General features: G+C 39.3%; 1 protein-coding gene across 2 annotated transcripts in view; it reads right to left on the bottom strand.

Annotated features, from left to right (window-relative positions):
- Window positions 1-25702, bottom strand: part of SLC12A1 (solute carrier family 12 member 1) — a 66134-nt gene that overhangs the window by 31225 nt on the left and 9207 nt on the right. Inside the window, exons 2-13 of one of the 2 annotated variants that reach the window (XM_050966895.1) lie at window positions 22004-22138; window positions 21723-21798; window positions 15689-15784; window positions 14038-14177; window positions 13561-13671; window positions 12405-12516; window positions 11755-11879; window positions 8263-8347; window positions 3811-3962; window positions 3029-3136; window positions 2365-2488; window positions 790-891 (exon numbers count right to left, since the gene is read on the bottom strand). In XM_050966895.1, coding sequence (XP_050822852.1) covers window positions 790-891; window positions 2365-2488; window positions 3029-3136; window positions 3811-3962; window positions 8263-8347; window positions 11755-11879; window positions 12405-12516; window positions 13561-13671; window positions 14038-14177; window positions 15689-15784; window positions 21723-21798; window positions 22004-22138 — 1366 coding nt within the window. Of the gene's footprint in view, window positions 1-789; window positions 892-2364; window positions 2489-3028; window positions 3137-3810; window positions 3963-8262; window positions 8348-11754; window positions 11880-12404; window positions 12517-13560; window positions 13672-14037; window positions 14178-14898; window positions 14995-15688; window positions 15785-21722; window positions 21799-22003; window positions 22139-25702 lie in introns of both variants that reach the window. The other variant, XM_050966896.1, reaches the window with a different exon arrangement.

Below are 25702 nucleotides of genomic sequence, written 5' to 3'. Positions count from 1 at the left end.
ACCCACTATAGGGGCTGCCATTTCAAATAATAGTTTTACTATTATTAATAACTTACTACAAAATGCCCTGCAGAGCTTCAGCATTTATTGGGGAGAAGATCGTGCTACTTGATGTGGCTTTTTCCCTTCCCGCAATTCCTGGTTTACCCACTTTCTCCCAGTGACTGATGGACCACATGGAGTTTTGCAAAGGGGGAGGTGGAAGTGATTATGTAGCCGAGAAAGCATCTCATGTAGTAGCTTTTACCCTCCACTGGATTCCACCACAGCGTTTCCCATTGTTTTGCTCCCTTCCATACTGTGCAGCTGCAAGAAGCATAAAGGTATATATTTCCAGAGCCAAATTACAGTTTGAGAGAGAACCATTAATCTTAACTTGTAGAGATAAGTCACTGTCTTCAGTGGGAGCATGATCAGGCTGCACATTGTATATTTTATTTGTTTGCAGTGTTGTCATAGCCACGTTGGTCCCAGGATCTGAGAGAGACAAGTTGGGTGAGCTAATATCTTTTGTCAGACATTTTATTTTATCTTTTATTTATTATTTCTCTTCAGGTCTGGGAAAGAAGAGCTCTGTGGAGCTCGAACGCTTCTCTCTTTCACCAACAGACATTGGTGCAATAAAAGATATGACCTCACCCTACTTGTCTCTATCATGTAGCCTGGTCATTTTAAAGATGCTGGAACTTTCGCTGGACAGCAGCTAAATGTTAAGTTACCTTATTATGCTATTTTGATATCACAGACTGTGATGCCTACATTCAGTTCATGGTGGGCCCTAAAACTAACCTGGAGATTTTGCATATGATGCATGAAAGCAGGAGAAGTTAATAAGCGCATATGAAGCCAGGAAGAAGTTGGAGATGATGGGAGCAATGGTGTTCAGTTCAGCTGCAAGAAAGAAGCATAAGTTAGATTTCATGTGCATCTGTTTCTGATGGCACTGGGGTTAGACAGCTGTTTCCTCACAAAGCACTAATACTTGCATATTGGAGAAGTTCAAGTTACACCTGCAAAACCTGGGTATCTTTCCAGGGGTGGGGAGGGAGCTAATTTAGGGCCAGATTGTGAAACTCTTACTCATATTGGGTACTACCTGACCCCACAAATGATATAATTGACTTTAATGACGCTCCTTGTGATGTAAGAGACTATCCAATGGAAAGGCATCATAATCTGGCCTTTAATTTTGGTTTCAGTATTTTAAAAATGTAATTGAGCAGATGATGCACTTCTTAAAAGCAAAAGGGTGATGGTGAATTCATTTTTTTTTGCTTTTTAAGAGACATTCTAAAGCAACATGTCACACAGCTTGAATTTGAAAAATTATGAAAAATTAACTTCAAAAAATCCAGACATCCCAAACTGCTGCTCATAATGATCAAATAAATACTGGAAAGCAATAGCGGGAATCTCCAAGGACCAGTGCTGTGAGCTTGTGCAGAAGTCAGTGGGAATTTTCTGTGTGGAAGGTTTGCAAAATCAGTTTGGTTTGTATAGTACTTAAAAGAGATTTGAAATTAATGCCAAATGGAAAGTGTATGAAGTGTCTTAGTGTCTGTGCCAGATTTCCTAAGGTGATGAGCATGTACCTCTCCCATTGAAATTAACTGGAGCTGTGGATGTTTAGCACCTTTTAAAATAACACCATAATGGCAGTAATAACAAATTGCCATAGTTCACTTATATTTCCTGTTCACATTATGGGCCTGATCCTACTGCATCTAAGGATAAAGGAATTTTTGCCATTGCTTTCAGTGGGAGTATAATTAAGCCTCATACAATTTCTTAACCAGTTTATAGATTTCTCTGGCCTGGACCTACGTTTAAAATTATCTGATTTATACAATTTCAGTATTACTTTTGCTTCTCACTATAACTTAATACTGGCACCTCTAAAGTGGGTGTTAATGTCTCACCTATTCCTTGTACATCAAACATTTCATCAGTGGATTCGGTTAAGATTCTTTTGCCCTGAGTGTTTGCTTTGAGGATTTTATAGAAGGAGGTCAATGGCCAAAATAACAAATGTTCTTGCCTTGAGCCACAGTTAGGTGGGTCAAGAGTAATGTGTGGGAAGAACTAGCTGAACCATTGGTTGGTGAGCCCACCAGTTAGCAGCTGTGATGAGTATTTGTTTAATTATTTAAGAACAGGATGCATTAATAACCAGTGGCAACGTAAAATGCGTTCTGCACTCGTTGCACTTTTTACTTTCTTGCAAAATGAAATGAATTAAAAACACATTAAATTAAATGCCAAGATGAAGAGGGATTTAATAGTAGATATTTTTATGAAAATGAATTTAAATTCTCAGGTATTTGTTTCTAAATTATAGCAGGCAATTGGAACAAATATACAAACCAATCAGAATGAATGCCATAGCAATAATGAAAGTCAGAACATATCCTCTGAGAGGTTCGTTGTTCTTCCCATGTCCTTTAGCAAAGAAGTGGAGTGCTTTGTAGATGTTATCCTTGCAAAGAGCCTGGGAGATAAATCAGAATTTAATAGTACTTTTTGCATTAGAAAAAGTTTTTTCATACTAGGAAAAGCTGACCCAAAACAACACATGCTCTAATAAGCAATAATTGTATCTATCTATTTCAAAGATGTTTATCATCATGCTATCTAAGCACTGAAATAAAGTGATAATCAACCCCCTAGAGTACAGTAGCTAAATAAAATCAATGATGCTTAACACTCACTCAGTGTGTTACAGGCACTTACCAGATAAGTCTTACAAGACCCATGAGATATAGTTAAATGGGGGAAACTGAGGCACAAATTAGTGACCTGTCTAAATCACACAGCAAGTCTGTAGCAGAGCTGGGGTTTAAACGCAGGAACCCCACAGCTCTTGCCTCTCAATCCCATGCTCAGATCAGTATGCCATGTCTCTTTCTATATAAATAATAAGACCTTTCTAAAATATTTTATATCACTGCTGGGAAGAAGATATAGTTCAGCGAATTACATATGTTGGGAGCAAAGTAGGGTAGAAGGAAATTGATGCTCTTTATTGTACCTGGAAAACCTTTGGTGCACTGACAAGTGAGGCTAGAGCTGACGAGAGGGTCGCAGAAAAGATTCCTGCAGTGATTAGAGGACCAAAGCCGGAAACCATGCTCATAACCTTTAGAAGCAACAAAAGTAAAGAACTGTCAGGCTCATGAATAGGATACACCTATCCATCGTCGCTATTTATATGGTCCCAGTTACCAGAGTACCTCAGCAAAACCCCCTGTGAGGTAAGGAAATAACATTACCTCAGTTTACAGTTTGGAAACTGAGGCACAGAAAGACCAGGAGCCAAATCTTTAAAGGTATTTAGGTGCCTAACTCCCATTACAATCAGCATAAAACCTTAACAGTGACCTCAGCAACTTTAAGGCAAAATAACTCCTCAGATGTACGGAATGTGTGGCAGTCAGGTGTGCTGATCTCTTGATATAGAAGCAGCTAAGATCACTTAAGGCTTTTCCCTAAAGTGTCAGTTTCATGATGCAGGGGCATGGACTTCTTTTTAGTATTTTTTGGAGGTAAAGCTAAAAAGCTTTATGGCGTGTTGGAGAGAACTCTTGGGTGTTGTAGGCAATGTGAAAGTGGCAAGCAAGGCAGGACTCATCTCTTTGTAGCTTATTTCTGTGGTTTTCAGGTTTTGAGTTAGGGGCGTGTGTCTTGATGCAGCCTTAACTGTCAGTAAACAAAGTGTGTGGGTTTATATATGTGTATGTATCATTTTGTGTGTGTGTGTGTGCTTGTATTGTTTATGAATTTGCATAGTATATAAATAAAACATGTTAAAACCTGGAAATTGTTCATCAGCCCATAACGACATTCTTGGGCTTTACAGCTGGAAAAGTCGTAGCCAAGAGTACAGGCAGAGGATCCATTACAGTTCATTCCAGATACAACTGTGTCATTGGTGTTCCCAGTAGCATCACGTACAACACACGCAGCTGGGGAAAAAAACAGCATGTGATTATTTCCCTTTCTTGTGACAACAGAAGAATGTCCCCCCCTCCCCCATACTTTGAAGCTTAGCCTGCATGGACTGTGTACAAATGGGTGCTTCCATTTTATCCCACAGAGCATTACTTTTCAGTAGAATAAGTTCACTTCTCTAGCTTGTGACCCTGGGCCAGTGGGGGAGAGAGGGACTGCCTTACTCATGGGAGTGGAACACTAGGTACTTTGGCAATCAGCAGAAAATTATCTGAACTAACTTGGAATTGATGTAGTGAAGTAAAAGGTCCATCTATGACCCTTCTAAAACTACCAATATTCAAAAACAGTCATGTTGCCAAACAGTTTAGGGTCTGAGCATACATTTCTTGTCTAACCAAGGTTCCCACTGGCTTCATAGGTCCAAATCATCAGCTGCTGTTTAAAACATTGTAGCTCCATTGAAGTCAATAGAGTTGTACTGATTTACCTGGGGTGAGAATTTGGTCCAAAGTCTCTTTGTTACTAATGATATTTATGATCACTCTCTTTTTGTTTGTTCCCCCCACAAGTAGGAAGAAACACATGAAGTGAACTTATGGAGCTCTGATCTCAACAGCTTTAGCTGCTAATGTGTAACTTTCTATAGTTTTTTTCAAACATATCCAAACAAAAATGGTTTAAGGATCCCAAAATACCATTCTATATGTAGAAGCTGATCTACAAACAGAAATGACCGCATCCACCACTGAAATGTAGCCCCCTCTAGGGTTGAAGTGCAGCAACTGCTTAACAGAACAGAGCCACATTACACAGGTTTGAAGCAGAATTCACTTTCTGAATTCTGAAACTGAAATTGCAGGGGGAATGCAGGTACACAGAATGCAGTTACCACAGTTTGAATATGGCTAGGGTAAGAGCAGGGCCGTCCTTAGGCATAGGCAACATAGGCAGCTGCGTAGGGCACCTGAAAATTTGGGGCACCACTGGGTCTTAGTGTCCACGCCCTTGTTTTCCTATCCCTGTTCTGACCCTTCCTGCAGGCTCCCACAGATGGCTGCTCTAGCCTGGTGAGTCTTCCTTGGGAGGGAATCTAGTAGTTAAAAGTGAAAAAACCTCCAGCCTGCCAGACCTATTAGCACAACATTGAAACTGTTAAAGAGACATTCAAGGGGTAATAAAGCCATTTAACAGGCATTTGCCAACCCAAGGTATATACTGACAGGTTTCAGAGTGGTAGTCCTGTTAGTCTGTATCAGCAAAAACAAGGACACAAGGAGTCCTTGTTTCACCTCAAAGACTAACAAATTATTTGGGCATAAGCTTTTGTGGACTAGAACCCATTTCATCAGATGTCCACGAAAGCTTATGCCCAAATAAATTTTTATACTGTCAGTTTCTGACTTTACTGACAAAAACAGTTGTGCATTAATGTAATATTTACACAGAACATGTCAGTCTACAGGACCTTAGTTTAAAATTTGCTTTAAAAATATTTCATTAGTGAGCTGGTGAATATTATAAAATCACATTTCTAAAAAATGCTTGCATAGAGTTTTAGAAGCACAATCATCTTTAGCCTTAAATGTGTGGATCTTCACACATAGTTTTTTAAATAAATCCTTCAAAAGACCTCCCTTATCTAAAATAACATTTTAATTACTATAGTTAAAAAAAAAAGTGCTTCCAAGTCTTCCTGTCCTTTCTGTCCATCCCTTCACCACCTCTCCCCCCACTCCCCACTGAAGAGAGCCCTTAAAGGGACAACAGTCCTTCCCTTCCAGATAGCTGGACAAAGAGTTCCCTTTCTTTACTTCTGACTATCCGACAAACTAGTTTTAAAAGAACCCTCCAGCAAAATCAGTACCTTAGTAAGACAAAATCCTTGTTATACCTAAAATCTTTGGAAACATATTTTTTTAAAGTTGGTGAAATTTCATAACCATGTCTCTTGTTATGGAGATCACACAAAGTAAATTACTGTTCCCTTTTTCTAAAAGCAATGAACATTGTTATGAACACACTAAATCTCTCTGATTAATTTAAAAGAATGTCTTTGTTTCAGTGAGTTAAATATGTAGTAATCTGGAATGCTGGCTTAAGATTTGAGTACATTTAAAATATAAATTCAACTTAGAAATACTGATGAAGAAAATGTAAAACAGAGAAGAGCTGCATCATGTATTCCATTATATGTAATGTTGTATTCAGCAGGACAGCTGACTCACCCTTACTATGAAGTTTTTGCAAATAAATCTCTGACAAACTTCAGGGCATATCAAAAAACCTGTGACTGACATTTTTTATTCCCAAATTTTAGTGCTTTTAATTAGGTACTTTCTTCATGTCCATTCTGCATGAGGGAGAGTGCATGGAAGTCTCTGCAGGGAACTGTGACTCTCCGCCACCATGAGGCAGGCTGGGCATCTCAGGCCATGGCTACACTTACAGTTCTGCAGCGCTGGTAGTTACAGCTGTGTTCGTACAGCTGTGTAGGGCCAGCGCTGCAGTGTGGCCACACTGACAGCTACCAGCGCTGCAGTGTGGCCGCATTTGCAGCGCTGTTGGGAGTGGTGCATTGTGGGCAGCTATCCCAGCATTCAAGTGGCTGCAGCGTGCTTTTCAAAAGAGGGGGGTGGGGTGGAATGTGACAGGGAGCGTGGGAGAGACAGAGAGATTGGATTTTTGGAGCTGACACTGTTCTCAGCTCCCTGCCTTGCAAGTTCTAAGGACTGGAAGACACACAGTGCCTACCTTCAATCATTTTAAAAGTTCTGACCCCTTCCCCCACCCCTCTCTCATTCACTAAATGCAAATTATGCACTCCTAAATAACCATCAGACCAGATAAGCATCTGCTCAACATGGACTTCCCCCTCCCCCTCTGCCGTGTGAGCGTGCTGTTTCTCTCTTCAAGCAAACAGCTGTGAACATTCCAAAGTAATTCCCCTGCCTGCCTCTGCTCGCTCAGCAAACAGGAGCTGTGTTTGTTTTTTAAATAAGCAGTTTGGCTGAACTCCGAGCTCCCCCCTTCTTCCGGTTTGTTGTGGACAGGAATTCTGCGATACCTCCTTATACCCCGGAGGTCAATAAAAGCGCTGGTGGGGTCCACACTTGCTGACCAGTGCTGGATCACCAGCGCTGGAATCGCTACACCCGAGGCTCGAGCGGGTGTACAGCCAGCGCTGCAATCAGGGAGTTGCAGCGCTGGCCGTGCTTTGCAAGTGTGGCCACATCCTAAGTTGCAGCGCTGTAACCCCCTCACCAGTGCTGCAACTCTCTAGTGTAGCCATGGCCTCATTATCCTTTGCTGTCAAGTCCCTCCTCCCCCTCCCCCACCAGGCTGTGAGCTTGGGCTGCCATCCGGCATAGGGGCACCAGTTTAATAATACTGCCTAGGGCCCCATAAATCCTAAGGACGGCCCTGGGTAAGAGGTATAACATATCTACTTTTGCATGAGGTACCAACATCCAAAATGTTGGAAGACTTTTCTTTTCTCTCTCCTTCAAAAGGAAGTTTCTCACAGAGCCCTAGTACATGCTAGGGCACATATTCAAAGGGGAAGAGTGCCACTTACTAAATTGTTTCTTGCAGCACTGTTAAAGTGGAAAGAAACCTTTATTTCTTGATCAAAGATTAATTGAACCCTTTGTAATGAGAATTTCATTGAATGTTTGTCTTACACAGATGACGCCTGCAGTACAAGCCTGTGTTCTATCCTGTGTCTGTTTTGTTGAACTATCATTTCCAAACTCCAGTGCCATAGGGCACCTTGTGGCCTAACATTTCTTCTTTAGGGAATTAATTGATTTTTCCTGTCTTGAGATGTGAAGATTCAGAGTTTGCATGTAACTCTGTCACTTGTGTGTGCAGTAATGCCAGCAGGAGAGCAGCTGGAGGCCACTTGGAGAACTTCCATGTGACAGAGGAGCAAAATCGTGAGCAGATTGATTTGTGGTAATTCTCCTACCCTTTACTATGAAACCAGTTTGTTCTTCTGTACTGTACATGGATGGTCTTTGTTGCTGAATCATTTGGCATTATGGAGTTTCTTTATAATATAAAAAGAATCTCTCTACCCATATGTAAGCACTCATTTGCTCAAATTTCACCCAGATGCCACATGGAGATTTTTGCTTTTGTTGAATGGTTTGTTTTGTTTTTTAAATACTATAAAGCCAAAACAGTTGTCTAACTGCATAGCAAATCCTCCAGATCAAAAGTAATGATGAGGTTGACCATTCATATGTGTATAGAGCTCTAAACCTACTTAACTATATTAATTGTGACACAAAACAGATGTTCACTACTTACCTACACATATTGCAACTCCTAGGTAGGCAACAGCTGTAATCAGAATGGCCAACATTGTTCCTTTGGGTATAGCAGCTTGTGGGTCCTTAAAAATTGTAATTGCAAAAATTGCTGTGAGTCCTTTATATATTTAGTATCAGAGGGGTAGCCGTGTTAGTCTGGATCTGTAAAAGCAGCAAAGAGTCCTGTGGCACCTTATAGACTAACAGACGTTTTGGAGCATGAGCTTTCATGGGTGAATACCCACTTCGTCAGATGCATCTGATGACATGCATCTGACGAAGTGGGTAGTCACCCACGAAAGCTCATGCTCCAAAACGTCTGTTAGTCTATAAGGTGCCACAGGACTTTTTGCTGCTTTATATATTTGTAAATTAAGAGTTTGTACTGTGATTATTTACAAGTTAGCAAGTTTTGGTGCTGCCACTTTGTGATATGAAAATATTTTGGGGAGGGAGAAATTGTTACCAGTTAGATCTGTACAAGGAACTCACTCTACAGCATGCGGGTGGAGTCAGACACTTCTGTGGCACCATCCCTCTCCCCTGAGTGCTGCAAAGGAGGCACTGCAGATCCAGAACTCCATTTAGGGCAGTGCCACACTGTGAGACTCCCATGCTGTACATTTAGTGTAACTTTAAGTCCCCTTTGCACCAGCACAGCAGTGGCCCTTAATCTGCTTTAAGCACTCACCCAAACTACCCATCTCATTGTACAATTCAATTAGCCAGTAAGATCAGGGCAAACAGTCATTTTGAGAGAAAGACGCTGCTATTACTGCTGGAAACTCATAATCCCGAGTTATGTGCAAAGTGAGCTCCTACCTTTCAGGTTGCTTTTACTTTTACGTTAGATTATTCAGGAAGAGTCTAGTGGGAGAAAAGTTATTGCTGGGAGAGGCAAGTGGGTTGGGTCAGCATTTTTTTTATAAACTGTAACTGAAAACTATATCAGCACTGTTCATGCTTCTGTGGATAAAGGGCTCTAAGACATTCCATTATTAATTATGATTTTTAGGATATTTTAATACCATAAAAAATTATTGCAGGCGATAACTTGGTATATACTTGTTCAGCCTAGAAAGCAATTTATTGTTAATTTTCTTTTTAAATTGGTTTAGTGAGGATTTTTTTTTATTTACTTAAAAGATTTGTTTTTCCAAATGAAATTTAGCAAGTCATTGTGAGTAATGTGGATGAATGACTTAATTATGTTAACTCTTAACATTATCAAACAAGAATTAATGTAGTAAAGTGTCACTGGGCTAAAAATCCCCAAACAAATCACTTCAGTTGCATATGAATCTTTAACCTTCAGTCATTATGGCTTTTAACACATGCCGTCCCAGTGTTCATGTGTCAAGTAGCCATTGTATAGGTAGGATCTTGTGCTGCAATCGTAAAACACTAACTAGAAGGACATTTTCTCAATATGCCATCACCCTTTCAGGGTCTGAGCTAAAACCCTTGAAGTCAAAGCAAACTCTCGTGGACATCAATGAATTTTGGATCAGGCCCTTCATGAATGAATGAATGACTGCCTGTTTCAGAGACATGACCTTGAATGGTATGCTACAAACTTTAGAGGCAGTTTAGTTTGTCTACTTCTAAATTTTAAACTACAGCTTATGTTGTGTTTCAGGTTTCTCTTTAGGCTGATTAATTTCATTAGATTGCTCTTGTTGCATCTAAGCATGGACGGTGGGGGATTCCCAGTGTGGATGAGGGCTATGGAAACATCCATATAGCAGGCAATACAGCTCTGTAGGGCTGTAGGGAATGTTATGTGTCCCACCAATCCATTCATTCCCCACCCTGTCCTAGTTCCTGAGATCTGTGGAGAGAACTCCACATTGTCTGGGAAGGAAGAGATACTGCTGTGGAAGCTCTACTGAGATATGTGTGATTCCTTTCACAGCAGTGGCCTGCCAGGCAAAGGCCTAAATCAAAGCAGCTGCTTTTCTTGTGGACACTAGGTTTGATGAAATAGTGGGGATTCTCTCAGCTGGAATGAGAAGGGCCTGGTTCAGTCTCAACAGAATGCTTCCAGTCTAAAAATCATGAAAAAAAAGAAATCCATTACAAATGCTATCGGCTGGATGCTATCATGCTTACTCCTTTTGAGTAGCACCTGGCTTCAAAAGCAGCCCCAGTAAAACAAAGGCAACCCAAGTTTTTGGAGCAGAGACCCCAGTGGGGAGGGGAGGTTCGCCTTCCTCTGAAGCATGGGGCACAGGTCATTTCTTGGTTTAAACTAGAGTAAATGGTGGATTCTCTGTTACTTGAAATCTTTAGCTCAAGATTTGAGGCCGTCAGTAATTCAGTCAGAGGGTATGGGCCTATTGGAGGAGTGGGCAGGTGAGCTTCCATGGCCTTCAATGTGCCGGAGGACAGACAAGATGATCTTGATGGTGTCTTCAGGCCTTAAAGATGATGAGTCTATGACACTGCTCAGTGTGCGTAAGGATGACACAACTGGCCCTTAGATTGAACTGGACCAGTTTGTGGATGTTTTTCAAATACTTGCGTATCAAATCATTTTGACTGGAGTTGAGCACTTTAACAGGCATACATCTGCAAAGCCAGACTGCATGATAAGGCTTAAGAACTTTATTTAACATTTAATTTATGGGTGTCCCACCCACTAGAATATTTGGGAGACCATTTTATAACTCAGATTCTAAATCCAAACAACCAATGCATCTCAAATACTCCACAGACGGCCGTTGGTTTGTGTGTGATATTCTTTGAATATTACTGAGTACTGAATAGCTTCACAAGTATTGTGACTGTTTCATCAAGTGCTTCCCAAAACCAGAAAAGCCCCAATTTTTTGTATTTCACAAGTACGATTCAATCTGCTATAATATTAGGGATCAGTAAATAGCTAAAATAAAGCCATAAAAGCTAGATGGCACTCATAGTTAAAGGTAAAACCAAATCCTTAATTTATCAGTTTGCTTAAATATTGGAAACATTTAATTGAAAATTTAGTGATTGAAAAATTAGTGACATAAAATAATTTATATTGGTTGCAAGGGTAAAGAGGAAACACTTAAGGGTCTGCTCTCCTATTGGTTTTACCAAAAAGCTCTTTTTTTTTCACATGAGCTTTCCATTTCCTTGTTTTTATGGGTGTAAAACTTGATTTTTATGGTATACTTTTCAGTATGATATAAGGGGAATTAGCGAAGCAATTGTAATGGAATTATACAGCTAATTTCCATAATGGATCTGTTAATATTATGTTATTTTGGGTTATTGAAACACCTAATTTAAATTAAGTAATTTTTAATACATAGCTATATTACATTAAAAGGAAAACGGGAACTGATGTGCTTAGATAATAAAACACATTTTAAAATGAAAATTTTGCCTCCTGGAATTAATTGTGTGTTGAAACTGAATATAGTGTTGATTAATAATTTTGTGTCTTATTCATCCTTGCCCTTCCATAGCCTAACCACTGTTATGAAGTAAATAAAATCCATACCTCCAGATCTCCTGAGATATTGGCCCCTGCGAGAATGCCAGTAGCTGCTGGGAAAAAAATGGCAAAGACCGAGAAAAATCCTTCACCTCTGAAATCTGGTCCAAAATTTTCTGCAAATATTGAGGCTGCAAATACAAATGAAAATTAAGCCTATCACCAAGACTTGATTCTGAAGTGACATGATGGAGTAGGTAAATGAACTAGCCCTTCACCTCTGGAAGACTGGGTTCCAGTGTGTTTTAGCTCATAAGTGAGATGAATTTGATCATCTCACTCTAGTTCACTACAGTGCACATTTCTCCAGATCACAGAACTACAGCTCAGTATTGAAATAACAGGCACGTTCCAGGTCCAGATTGAAATAGACAAAACCGTGTGCGCACATATAAATGGCTCAAACTGCTACTGCCAGTGTGTCAGCTTCAGAGGCATTCACAGGTTCAAAAATAAAAATGAACTCAATCCAGTCACCCAGAAATTTATTTTAAAAAAAAACCCTGGGTTCCCTTAGTTTACATGCTCATTTATATTTGGATAAAAGTGCCTGATCTTGTAGCATTTATCAATGGGAATTTTACAGAACTAAAGGCTGCAGGACTGGGCCAAAAATATTCATTTATTTTATATTATTTGGTCATAGCAACACTTGCCTTGGTAATTAAAAAAGCCTCTGGCCTTCTTTTCGTTGCTGGTCGGAATGACTGTCCCAATGAAGAAATTTGCAATAGCAATAAGAAGAATGACTAGAAGAATTACTTGAGCCTGTTAACAGAGACAAAGGCATTTTACTAGGGGACTTTTTTTTGTTTTGAATATGGTGGTAATTATGTATGTAGTGGTATTTATGTATTACTTATGATGTATTTCAAATTTCTGCAATATTAGAACACACTCAGCCACTCCTTGGGCACATGATTCAATAATCAAGATGACTAAATAGACAAACTGCCTTAAGCTCTATGGCAGTAACGAATATTTTGTAACAAGGAATCAATATGAAATATAGAAAGTTATGACTACCACTTTATCTTGTACTTTGCTTCCTTTACAAGAAAAGGGAAAATGAAACAGCTGACAGATAAATATTTAGATTAAAACATTTTATATTCTTTGTTCAGTTTCAGGCCGTTGTTACATCATGGGTATTATATGTCTAATTGACCACTCTTACAAGTAGCTCTAAAATCCCCTCACAGCAGAACATAAAGGTAAGGTTGCTATTCTGGATCTGATTTTGACAGGTACATTCGAGTCTTTTAGCTGTAACATTTCCTTTATTTTATGAGTGTTTTCCTATTAATATACGTGACTGAGATTTTAACATCTGAACAGTAGACAGGAAGGCATGAATCCTTGGAGGATAACGAATGGATAGCAATCTAACAACCCACTTTGGGGCCACTATTCTACACAGAGCAGCATAGCTAGACTGTGTATTATTTTTATTATTATTATTTCTATAGAGCTATAAAAAAAATAGAAGGGGCATCTACCTAAGGCTATAGATGATCCTGCCATAAATTACAAAAACAAATAAAATTAAACTGCCTGCAGAACACAAAATTCCTCTTCCTCCACAAATTTTGGTGTAAGGAAAAGAGGGAGCCTGCGGCCTAACTCTGCTTCCACTGACATCAATAGCTAACTCCCATTGACTTCAAAGGGAGCTGGGAAGCTATTGTTGAGTACTTTTGAAATTCCCACCTGTCAGATGTAGATCTCTACCCCCAAATCCTTTGTTTTATTGTTATATAATATGTTCTGCAGTGTAGTAATACTTATTTATACATAACTTTTAAAGCTTACCTTTGCTTCCCATTCCATACCAGCCACAGAAATGCCTAAAAGAACAACTACAGTAATGGAGCCTATTATTCTGATGTCATTGGATTCATCCACCATCAATGCACCACTGCTCTGGAAAGGATAAGAACACAGTTTATATGATCAAATGGATAGATCAGACAACCAGGTAAAATAGAATGGAATGAGTAAATTAGCTTAAACGGTTTCAGGGGTTAATGATTTCCTGTGCTAGCTGGGCCTTAGTAGTTGAGATTACTGGTTGACTAATTAGGAACCTATTCCCTTTAGTAATTTTGGAGCTCTTGTAGCACTATATAAAATGCTTCTGGTATAAGTTAGAAGTGATGGAAAATCTTATTAAGTAGCATTCATGGTCCATTTAGAGAGATCTAAGTAAGAGCCAAAGATTGAAGCATTAGAAAAGTTGACAGAATTCCCTGGTTTAACCACATGCAATAAATATACTTTCATATTTACCTTAAGAAGCTCTACAACAGTTTCAGCAAATCCAACTACATACATGGCTACTGCTACAGCATTGGCAAAGGCAAAGATAAGTCCAATTGATCCTCCAAATTCAGGTCCTAAACTTCTTGAGATAAGATAGTAAGCACCACCTGCCAACAGAAGAGACTGTTGCTTTAACATAATTCAGCTATTGCCAGATCTTGCCTTACTCATGTGAGCAATACCACTGGGAGATTTTTGTTTTTTGCTTGAGGATTTGCCCTATTAATAGAAGGAGCAAATTTGCATGTGGATAGGCCCAGAAAAGTGTTTGCAAAAATTCAGCTTTCGGAACTTACTATAGAATTTCAAATATTCAAAATGACTAGCTATTGGAATCATTAATATCTTTTTAGCATGTATTATTTGGTATGCAAACCAGCCACTAATGGTATATAATTAAAACACAGATGCTAGAAAGAAAACATCACCACTGAAAGGATTTTTCCTTACCTGGGTCCTTCCGTTGTCAGTGTAAAAATTCATTCACCAAGATAAAAACAATACAGTCCTTAAATAGTCCACAGAGTTAAACCATAAAGTCTTTAAAGTTTTTGCATTTCTACATAGGTGGAACCTCAGTCAATCAATTAAATAGTTTCTTCTATCATAGTGAACTATAGTGTTTAATGTCAGAATGTTTAAAATCAGCTTCCCTGAAGAGACATGTTGTTATTTGGAGTTAGCTCACTAAAAGAGATCACCCAAAACGTTTATATTTTGATTTCTCTTTGCTTTACTGTACTAGGCTAACACCATTACAATCTCTCCATTTTATTCTAAATCATCCCTGCAGATTTCCATATTTTCCATATAGTTATATTTACGTACCTCCTCTTACTACTCCATTAGTGCAAATGGCAGACATTGAGATACCTGTTAATGTTGTTACTACCACACTCAGCATAATAACCACGATTCCAAGACCTGAAAAATCCCAAAAAGAATATATTCAACCAAAATACCTGCTCAGCACTTCAATCCTGTAGTTAGAAATCACCATCATCCACTGTGGGGAAAATACCTGGTGTACCTTCAAGACCTGAAATGCACTAAACTTTTAGATACAAGTTTCATGAAGTACCTGGAATGTACTAGACTTTGGTATTGCACCAAGAGTAATCACTTATGTTCCAAGAAGCACCTGAAATGTAAAAGGATTTTATAAGGAAATGTACAGGAAGTGATAAAAGTTAATGTATCCATCAATCTGCGTCAGCCTTTAAGCTAAAGGAATGAGGCTCATAATATTCACTCTCTCCAAGGAAATGCAACCTGAAATGTTCTGAATAAGAACGATCTATTAAAAGAGTAAGAACAAAATAACTCCAGGACAAAGTGGAATCCATTCCTCCTCCAGTCTCAGACAGGAACATCTGAAATGTACTTTACAAACTGAAGTGAAACTGGGATTTATTAAAATGACAACTCAAACATTCTAAAATTGTGGATAGTGTTGGCTAAATGTGTTACCTGCTGATTCATCTGGGTTCTAGGTGTCCAGTTTGGTTTATCCTTAGTGGTGGTGGTATTTTAGGGAATACGACCTCTGGTTTCTCTCATAAGAATATAATTAAACCTTTTTGAGTCTTGAGAACATAAGAAACCCTAAAGATTTTACCTCCACGGACAAACCCATTAGTTGCTATTGCAGAAGTTGACAACCCAGTAATTGAGGTTACTGTGGTGGCAAGAAGAATTATGACAACTCCAAGACCTGTCAGTAATGAAAAGATAAAATATTTTATTTGTGATCCATATTCCTCTAAATCATTCTGTCTTTAAATTAAACTTTCAAACTAGAATCGAAACTCTGAACTGAAATGATAGCGGTCTGTGGAGCAATTCCAGCAAGTCCATGTAGCTACTTCTATCATGATAACAAACCATCCATCAGTCTTCAAGCAGTGATGTTTTCTGACAGAAGTAACCTAGTCATGGACTCTCTTATGATTTCCAGAGACTTTCTTGAAACTAATAAAAATAATAATAAAAAAGCAATTCTCTGCATGGGTGCCTCATGTCTTTCTTTGACCCACCCCCTTGATACTACAAAAATTAAGCAACCAAGCAATGTTATAATGTCTTTTTTTCTTGTGTAGATGGTTGGAATAAACAAGCTATAAGCATTTTAGGGAACCATATTTCTGTCATGAGGTTATAACATGGATCTTGTATAAGGAAAAACAAGTTCTTGTGTAAGGAAAAACAAAAAAAGTTATAATTTGGTTTCCATTTTATTCTGCTTTGGTTCTCATACTGCACCCATCACCAAATGATTGGTCATAACAATAGTACACAAATATGCATCTTTGTCAGGTGTCTGCTATACATTTAGCCTTGATCAATGGTTCTCAAACTGTGGGTCAGGACCCCAGAGTGGGTCACAGCCTCGTTTTAATGGGGTCATCAAGGCTGGCTTAGACTTGCTGGGGCCCAGGGCTGAAGCCCAAGTCCCATCTCCCGACGCCAAAGCCCAAGGACTTCAGCCCTGGACAGTGGGGCTTAGGCTACAGGCCCCCTTTCTGGGGCTGAAGTCTTTGGGAAGGGTTGGGCTGGGATTAGGAGGGAAGGTAGCTCTGAGAGAATCTTCATTTTAACAAGAGGACCAGAAAAGGTAAACTTTGAGATCCATTTGTTTAACTAAAATTCAACATACTGTGGAATTACATGTAACTAATCAAATACCTGGAGGTTTATTTTAGTAAATGGTGAACCTTGAAAGGTTCCGAGGTTCTTTACAGTTCAGATAGTTTGCGTGTTTTACTGGACCTTATCCATACAGTGCAGTTCTCTTAACTCTGCAAAACTGGACTAGAAAGCTCATGAGAATAGGGCTTCTTCTGAGGTTTTCCTTCCAAACTACTTTCCTGCTTCTAGTCAGGCAAGAAATATTATAACAGCTTTTCTCTTATCTTGTTGCTTTTACTTCCTGTGGCATATTGGAAGCTGATTAAAAATGACAAACTTTCACTTTAAGTGTCAGTGATTCCCTGCTCCTGCTTGGAGGCTCTGAAGGAAGCCATGTGATCTGGATTATCTGAGTCAGTAGCAAACAGCCAGGCTGGAAGAAGCCAGCTTAAAGCCATGTGGGGTGAGCTGTGCCTTGCTGCCTTAGGGAGCAGCCTATTTTCTCTGTGTCTTGGGTTCTTGTGTGTTATCATTCTGAATTTTAAGAAATAAGATAATATTAAGTTGCAACCTTCCAGCAAGTGTATTTCTGTTTTCATCTAATTTCTCTGTGTGAAATCTTAATTGTATCGGAACTTCTTCATGCTTCCCTACTTCAGCATTTCCTGCCTCAGTAACTCTATTGCTTCCATTAGGTCTGTGCATCTTCACTTTAAAATGGAAGGCTAAACTTAGCCTGTAGCAGTACATATTGGCCATGGTTTGTCAGAACTGAAACATGGATACTGTAACTAGCAAACGGTTAGAGGTACTACAATGTATGGACTTATCTGCCCTAGTTCTACCTGCTGGCTTCATTTCAGAGCAGATAGCTGACTTCATTTCATATTGGATTATTATAGGTATCTAATCCCCAAACAAATGTTCTTTGTTTCTAAAATGATAGGCATGTTATCACAGCACTTTAAGGCAGAGCAACATCGTGCAGGAGATATAAGTGATATACAGCATGAAGTCGGATATTTTAAATGATATATCACACTTATACTACTGACTTGTGAGCTTTAGTTTTAACCAAGGGTGCACCTATTTGGTATACACTTCTGTATACAAAGTCAGTTCCTGAGGCCATATCCTATCACAGTCTGCACACAAAAATCCAACTGAATCCAATGGGTGTTTTTCACCCTGGTGAATGGCAGGCCACGATCTGACTTTTTAATAAACTGTTAACTCATTAAATTGAATAATTCAGACACATCACTCTCAAAATAGATTGAACATTTTCCCTGTAATTTGTATAAAGTACCTTCCAGAGCTATTCAATTACATTTTGATGACATACTTTATCAAAACAAATGTGCTAAATAGGGCTATAAATTCTGCTCATTAGACAATTGATGTGTTTGTTTGGACGGAATTTGTTACCAATCCAGAAAAAAAGGAAACATTCAACAGGCACAATGCAAGAGATAACTGAGCTAGGCAAAACAAAATACTACGAATATTATTCATAGTATTTTATTATATGATAAAATTTGGGGCAAAATTTTCTAATGACCTAAACTTGCCCCTCTTCTCACTTCTCCCTAACTATAAGGTTTGGGGGAGCTGCAAAATGGCAAGTGCAAATTAACAGGATGATTTTGGAAATGTAACCCTCTCAGCAGCAGATTTTACTACTCTTTTCATACTTGATAAATTCTTATGATTAGAGAACCTTGTCTCAACCTGCTTTTTCCTCTTTAACAGCTTGTACTCAAGACAACTTAACAAGAAAAGGGTTTGCTCTCTACTCGCTTCTAATGATTGGGATATAAATGGGGCCCACATGATAGCTTCACTGACTCATTTAACTTCCATGTTAGCAGCAGTGCCCAGTGAAATCCCCAAGCCATGATGGTGATGAGCTTCATCTCTACTCCCCTTAAATAACTTGTCTTGGGACATAATGCTCACTGCTTATAGGATATACAGAAAATGCATTGGGAGATTATCCAAACAGAATTCAGTGTCCCATTTTAAAAATGAAACTGACCTGCTTTAAGTACAGGGTGCAATTTAAATAAAACAACAACAAACCAATAAACAGCAAGAAGGGAGGGTCTGATTATTAGTGAATTACAACTGTAAAATTAAATGTGAAACCAGGACCATTGTAACTGCTGTTGTGCAAAGTAATGATAAGATCTGATTAAAGTTTATATTGAAACCCAGACATATGGATGTTAAGTAAATTGTATTAAAATAAATTACTCTTGCCTATGGCTATTCTCACACCTCAAAACAAAGTAATGCTTCTTGATGATCTCAATAAGTTACTAAACTGCCCTTAAAAAACTAATTTTGCATGAAACCCTGAAGCAAAGTCTTGGCAATGTTAAGATGCGGAGTTTTCATGGCAAGGCATACACTTATGTGTACCCTGTGGCTGCAAACCCTCATTTGGTATGCATCATAAAATCAGCAAGCACCCTTTTGTCAGGGCCAGGCACAGTACTGGAGCCAAATATGGAACATTGTAAAAATATGCAGAGTTCTTCCATTTTCTTTCAGGAACTTTCTTGCCTTTTCAACCTTACGTCAGAATAAGTTTATATTATTTTTTCTCTTTTCAGATGACCTGTTACACAGAGGTTTCATAATTGCAAATTCAGGGCTCAATCTAGAAATCCTCACTCAAGCAAAACTTCCGTGATGCCAATGGGAGTTTTGCCTGAGATGAGATTTAAGCCCTTGAAAAGTCTTGAGGGAATGCGTGGAGCTGTGGTTTTGTTTCAGCCCAGAGATCCATCCACGTTTGGATTCTGAATCACCCCAGAGATCAGACATGGTCAGATCCCAGATGTAAAGTTTTGGTTCAAGTTCCTCTTTAATACCAATTTATATTGAGAGAAAACCAGTAGAACAACAATTGAAAATACCTGCTATTAATGTTATGGAGACTGCGGCTTATTGCTGTCATTATTTGTATTCTATTAGTGCCTATGGGCCTCGATCAAGGTCCCATTATTCTAAGCACTGTGCAAACACAGAACAAAAAGCGAGACATGTCCTAAAGAGCTTACTTATATCAAGTAAATCTGTGCATGGTCTGCACCAGAAACTGAAAGTGACAGAGGAGAGAGATTTGGCTGTGTTGGTTGATCACAGGATAACTATGAGCCACTAGTGTGATGTGGCTATGAAAAAGGCAAATGCAATCCTAGAGTGTATTAGGAGAAGCATTTCCAATAGCGCTAGAGAAGTATTAATGCCATTGTACAAGGCACTGGTAATATTCCACATCAGGTCTTATGTATAGTTCTGGTCACCCATGTTCAAGAAAAATTAATTTAAACTGGAACAGGAACAGAGAAGAGCTACTAGGACAATCGGGGGAATGGAAGGCCTGTCTTTTGAGAGGAGACTGGAAGTGCTTGGTTTGTTTAGCCTAGCAAAGAGAAGGCTGAGAGGAGATTACAATTGTTCTCTATAAATACATTAGGAAGTAAATACCAGGGAGGGTGAAGAGTTGTTTAAGCTAAAAAGGCACAAGAACGTATGGATATAAATTGGCCATGAGCCAGCGCAGGCTGCAAATTAGAGGAAGGGGAAGGTGTTCTGGGACAGCCTCCCAATAGGAGCTCTAGGGGGAAAACTTAATGAGTTTGAGAGAGTTGGACAAATGTGAGTGCAGTTGTATGACAGGGCTGCTTATGATGGTGGGGGGCAGGGCTCAACAGCCCTGAGGCTCACTTCTGGTTTATGTCTTATGTTCCAAAAGGTCTTTCTTCAGGGTGTCAGCTGGCTGCCAGCAGGGGTCAGGAAGGGATTTCTTCTCCAACCCCAATATATTCTGGGAGAGCTTTTTTTAATTCCCTCCTCTGAAGCATCAGGGATGGCCATGGCTGGAGATGAGACATAGGATGGTGTGGGCCTGGTCTCTGAGGTGGCATCAAGCCTTCTCTCTCTCAGGCACTTGGCTGGCTGGTTCTTGTTCACATGCTCAGGGTCTAACGATTGCCATATGTGGAGTTGGGAAGGAATTTGCCTTTCTCTGCAGCAAGTGGATGCAGGTCACTTGCCAGGATTATCTGAGTATATCTCAATAATTTTTCTGGCATTGCAGGGACCTCAGGCACTGGTGCACCTAGGTCCCTGCTATTCTCTTGTCTGTGCACATAATAGTCTAGTCTCCCGTGAGCTGTAATACTTTGGTTTCATTTTGGTTGTTCAGTTGTTGGGTTTAGTGTGCTATTGCTGGGTGATGTTGGTGGCCTGCGATGTACAGGAGATCAGACTAAATGATCTGATGATGCCTTCTGACCTTAAACTCTGTGATGCTATGATTCTACATTCCTGAATAAAAGCCTGATGCTGCAAGATGCTGAAAACTCTGTGAGATGTTGAGCACACTCATCTCCCATTGACTTCAGTGGGCGTTAGAGCACTCGTTACCATGCATGACTGAGCCCTCAGGGTCCAACTCCCACTGAGATTGGTGAGTCATTACGTTACATTCAGTGGGAGTTGGATAGGATGCAGACACAATGAAAAAGAAAAGGTCCTGCACCACAACATGTACTTTGTTAATTTATCTGAAAAGCTTCGTCAAGTTTTAATAAGATATTTCCTGGTGCCACTAGTATCTGGTTCTGTGTTGTAGTTAAAAATAGTGTGTGAACGACAGTTTGGGTTCATGGATTTGAAAAGTGTGAAGTAGAAAGGTCAACTGTGCATGACTATACATATTATAAATTGGCTTCAGTCATGAAGTTGAGAGCTGTTACTGGTTCTAAATACAAATTTCACCAAAGATGGGGGTTGTTATATGTTTGTGTATATAGTTGACACCACATCCCTCTAAGGAGTAATTTGGCTGGGAGTCTGGAAAATTCCAGTAGCTCTTATACCCTAGCTAACACTTGGAAGTTAGTGCAACATGCAAACTCACATTTCAGATTAAATATTAATGGTGATCATGTATAGTTTCTACCCTTTATTCTTTATGCTGTTGAAAATTATAATGAAAACATACATACCAATTCCAGCTTGACCTACAATCCAGGACAGTCGAATGAAAAGCATCACACCCCAGATATTCAACATGCATCTCACCTAAGTTTTAAACAAATGATCTTGTATCACTATAAAATTACAAACAGTATTATGAAACTTGATAATGTGCATTACAGAAAATGAGTAGGATTTTTAAAAGTAGCAAACAATCCTCCCTTTTTTAAAGGGAATTAATAATTGCTAATATATTAATTTTTGTAAGATCCAGATAATTTTCTAGTAGGAAGGTTTCGGTTTCTCTCACCAGCACACCTTTCACCCATCCAAACTTCACAAATCCCCCTTTGCTTTCTTCTTCTTTGTTGACTGTTGCTTCCTCTCCTGGAGTGCCCTCTCCATTAGTAACTCTCTCGATTGAACCAGGGTTCACTGCTATGTTCTAAAAGATCACGCAAAAAACAAATATATTCTGTACAGTTGATAAACAATATACTGAAAGGATGACAACTAGCTACATAAGGAACACATGAAAAATAGGGATCGAAAATAAAAGTGGTTTGGGTTTTTTTTTGGAAGAGACTGTTATCCTCTTAGTCACACTAAATAGTAGCTGAACTAGTCAAGGTATTATCAGAATGAGTAAGTATATCATAGTCTGGACTTAAATACTGTCTATGTGTGTGTATGGGTAAGCATTTACAGCATACAGCATATATACCATACTTATATGTTTGTATAGCACAGAGCACACTGAGATCCTGACCTGGTTGGCCTCTAAATGTTACTGCAATGTAAATTATTGTTGTTAATAATAAAAATAAAATATATAACATAAGTAGTAGTGCTGGCTAAAGAAACAAGGATTTGCTGACTACTACTTGGCAAATAAATTATTTTATGAATTGCACCATTTTTCATCAGATAATACAGTCCTTTGCAGAATTTGACCACCTCTGTAGCTTAAGTTCTCTTTAGTGAGAATGTTATTTGATGAACAGTAGCAAAAATGCATCAAATAATACACTAAATGAATAATCTGTTCTACTGTTTAACTAGCTCTACTAGAAATATAAGCATACACGGTCAAGTACTGGCATGCTGGTGCCATAACCACATGCCAAATGCAGAGTTCATGTGTGCTCACATCCTGGCTTTGAAAAGCCTTCTCCCTACACACAGAGGAATGGCTGAACCAACCCGAAGTTTTGGGAAAGTTCAGATCTGGATGCAGACTTAGATCTGTCCCTGTCCCTCTAATGGGACAACCAAAACCCCCAGTGTCCTGCCCCTTAGCTTTTAAGAAAATTCAGCTCCAGGGCTGCAGCTTGCAGTTTGGATAGGAATAAGTTGTTTCAGAGGATTGCACGTTACAGCCATTGGTGGGTCAGGGAGTGCCTGTAGACTAACACAGAGACCATGTCCCTGACCTCTAAATTATGCTTCATTGCTCCCTTCTGGTTCTGGGTTTCATCATATGAAGTTTCTGGGAGAGTCAGTATAAGGACAGACAACGTCCAGGTGCAGGCTAGGCCCTGTGTGAAGAAAGATACATAGCCCATTGGGGTGAGTGAGAGGGTCAGGGAGACGGAGGAAGCTGGTGGTTCAGGGAACTCAGTGCTTTCCAGGATTTGGTGGGGTGTGAGGACATTTCCAGAGAGGGTAACTATGCAAAGAGCGGAGGGAGAGGGGTGACATACTAGCATAGCCATAGCTGGGTTCCCAATTAATGTGTTTAGTTGTGTGCATGTAGGTGATAGGGAATCTCCATTTATTTCTTCTACATCCTTCTATGTCCTAATAAGGAGGAGAGGATGGAAGATGATAAAATACAGGTAGGATATGATGAGAAACAGTCAAAAGAAAAAAAGTCCCATTCAGTTACATCATGTAATGGCAGACAGCTAGAAAGTGACAAGTTTCTAAAGTGCTTGTATATCAATGCTAGATGTCTAAATAATAAGATGGGCAAACTAGAGTGACTTTTATTAAATGAGGATATTGATATAATAAGCATCACAGAAACTTGGTGGAATGAGGATAATCAATGGGACACAGTAATACCAGGGTAGAAAATATATCAGAAGGACGGAACAGGTCATGCTGGTGGGGAAGTGGCACTATATGTGAATGAAAGCATAGAATCAAATGAAGTAAAAATCTTAAATGAACCAAAGTGTACTATAGAATCCCTATGGATAATAATTCCGTGCTTGAATAATAAGAATATAGCAGTAGGGATTTATTACCGACCACCTGACCAGGATGGTGTTAGTGACTCTGAAATGCTCAGGGAGATCAGAGAGGCTATTAAAATAATAAACTCAATAATAATAATGGGGGATTTCAGCTATCCCCATATTGACTGGGTACATATCACCTCAGGAAGGGATGCTGAGATAAAGTTTCTTGACACCTTAAATTACTGTTTCTTGGAGCAGCTAGTCCTGGAACCCACAAGAGAAGAGGCAATTCTTGATTTAGTCCTAAGTGGAGCACAGGATCAGGGCCAAGAGGTGAATATAGCTGGACCACTTGACCATAATATAATTAAATTTAACATCCCTGTGGGGAGGAAAACACCACCGCGCCCCAACATTGTAGCATTTAATTTCAGAAAGGGGAACTACACAAAAATGAGCTTAGTTAAACAGAAATTAAAAGGTACAGTGTCAAAGATAAAATCCCTGCAAGCTGCATGGAAACTTTTTAAAGACACCATAGTAGAGGCTCAACTTAAATGTATACCCCAAATTAAAAAACAGAGAGAGAACCAAAAAAGAGCCACAGTGGCTAAACAACAAAGTAAAAAAAGCAGTGAGAGGCAAAAAGGCATCCTTTAAAAAGTGGAAGTTAAATCCTAATGCGGAAAATAGAAAGGAGCATAAACTCTGGCAAATGAAGTGTAAAAATATAATTATGAAGGCCAAAAAAGAATTTGAAGAATAGCTGGCCAAAAAAGAATTTTAAGAATAGCTAGCCAAAGACTCAAAAAGTAATAGCAATATTTTTTTTTAAGTACAGCAGAAGCTGGAAGCATGCTAAGCAGCCCGTGAGGCCACTGGATGATCAAGATGCTAAAGGAGCACTCAAGGGTGATAAGGCCATTGCGGAGAAACCAAATTAGTTCTTTGCATTGGTCTTCATGGTTGAGCATGTGAAGGAGATTCCCAAACCTGAGCCATTTTTTTTAGCTCACAAATCTGAGGCACTGTCCCATATTGAGGTGTCATTAGAGGAGGTTTTGGAACAAATTGATAAACTAAACAGTAATAAGTCACAAGGACCAGATGATATTAACCCAAGAGTTCTGAAGGAACTCAAATGTGAAATTGCAGGACTACTAACTGTCGGCTGTAAATCAGCTTCTGTACCAAATGACTGGAGGATAGCTAATGTGACACCAATTTTTAACAAGGGCACCAGAGGTGACCCCGGCAGTTACAGTCTGGTAAACCTGACTTCAGTACCGGGAAAACTGGTTGACACTAAAGAACAAAATTGTCAGACACATATATGAACATAATTTGTTGGGGAATAGTCAACATGGTTTTTGTAAAGGGAAATCATGCCTCACCAATCCACTAGAATTCTTTGAGGGGGTCAACAAGCATGTGGACAAAGGAAATCCAGTGGATATAGTATATTTAGATTTTCAGAAAGCCTTTGACAAGGTCCCTCACCAAAGGCTCTTAAGCAACGTAAGCAGTCATGGGATAAGAGGGAAGGTCCTCTCATGGATTGGTAAATGGTTAAAAGATAGGAGACCGAAGGTAGGAATAAATGGTCAGTTGTCAAAATGGAGAGAGGTAAATAGTGGTGTCCCCCAGGGGTCTGTACTGGGCCCAGTCCTATTCAACATATTCATAAATGAGCTGGAAAAAGGGGTGAACAGTGAGGTGGCAAAATTTACAGATGGCACAAAACTACTCAAGATAGTTAAGCCCAGGCAGAGTGCGAAGAGCTACAAAAGGATCTTTCAAAACTGGATAACTGAGCAACAAAG

The sequence above is a fragment of the Gopherus flavomarginatus genome, chromosome 9 (assembly GCF_025201925.1).
Source record: "Gopherus flavomarginatus isolate rGopFla2 chromosome 9, rGopFla2.mat.asm, whole genome shotgun sequence".
Taxonomy (NCBI): domain Eukaryota; kingdom Metazoa; phylum Chordata; order Testudines; family Testudinidae; genus Gopherus; species Gopherus flavomarginatus.
The sequence above is the reverse complement of the archived record's forward strand: the minus strand, read 5'-3'. Positions and strand labels throughout refer to the sequence as shown.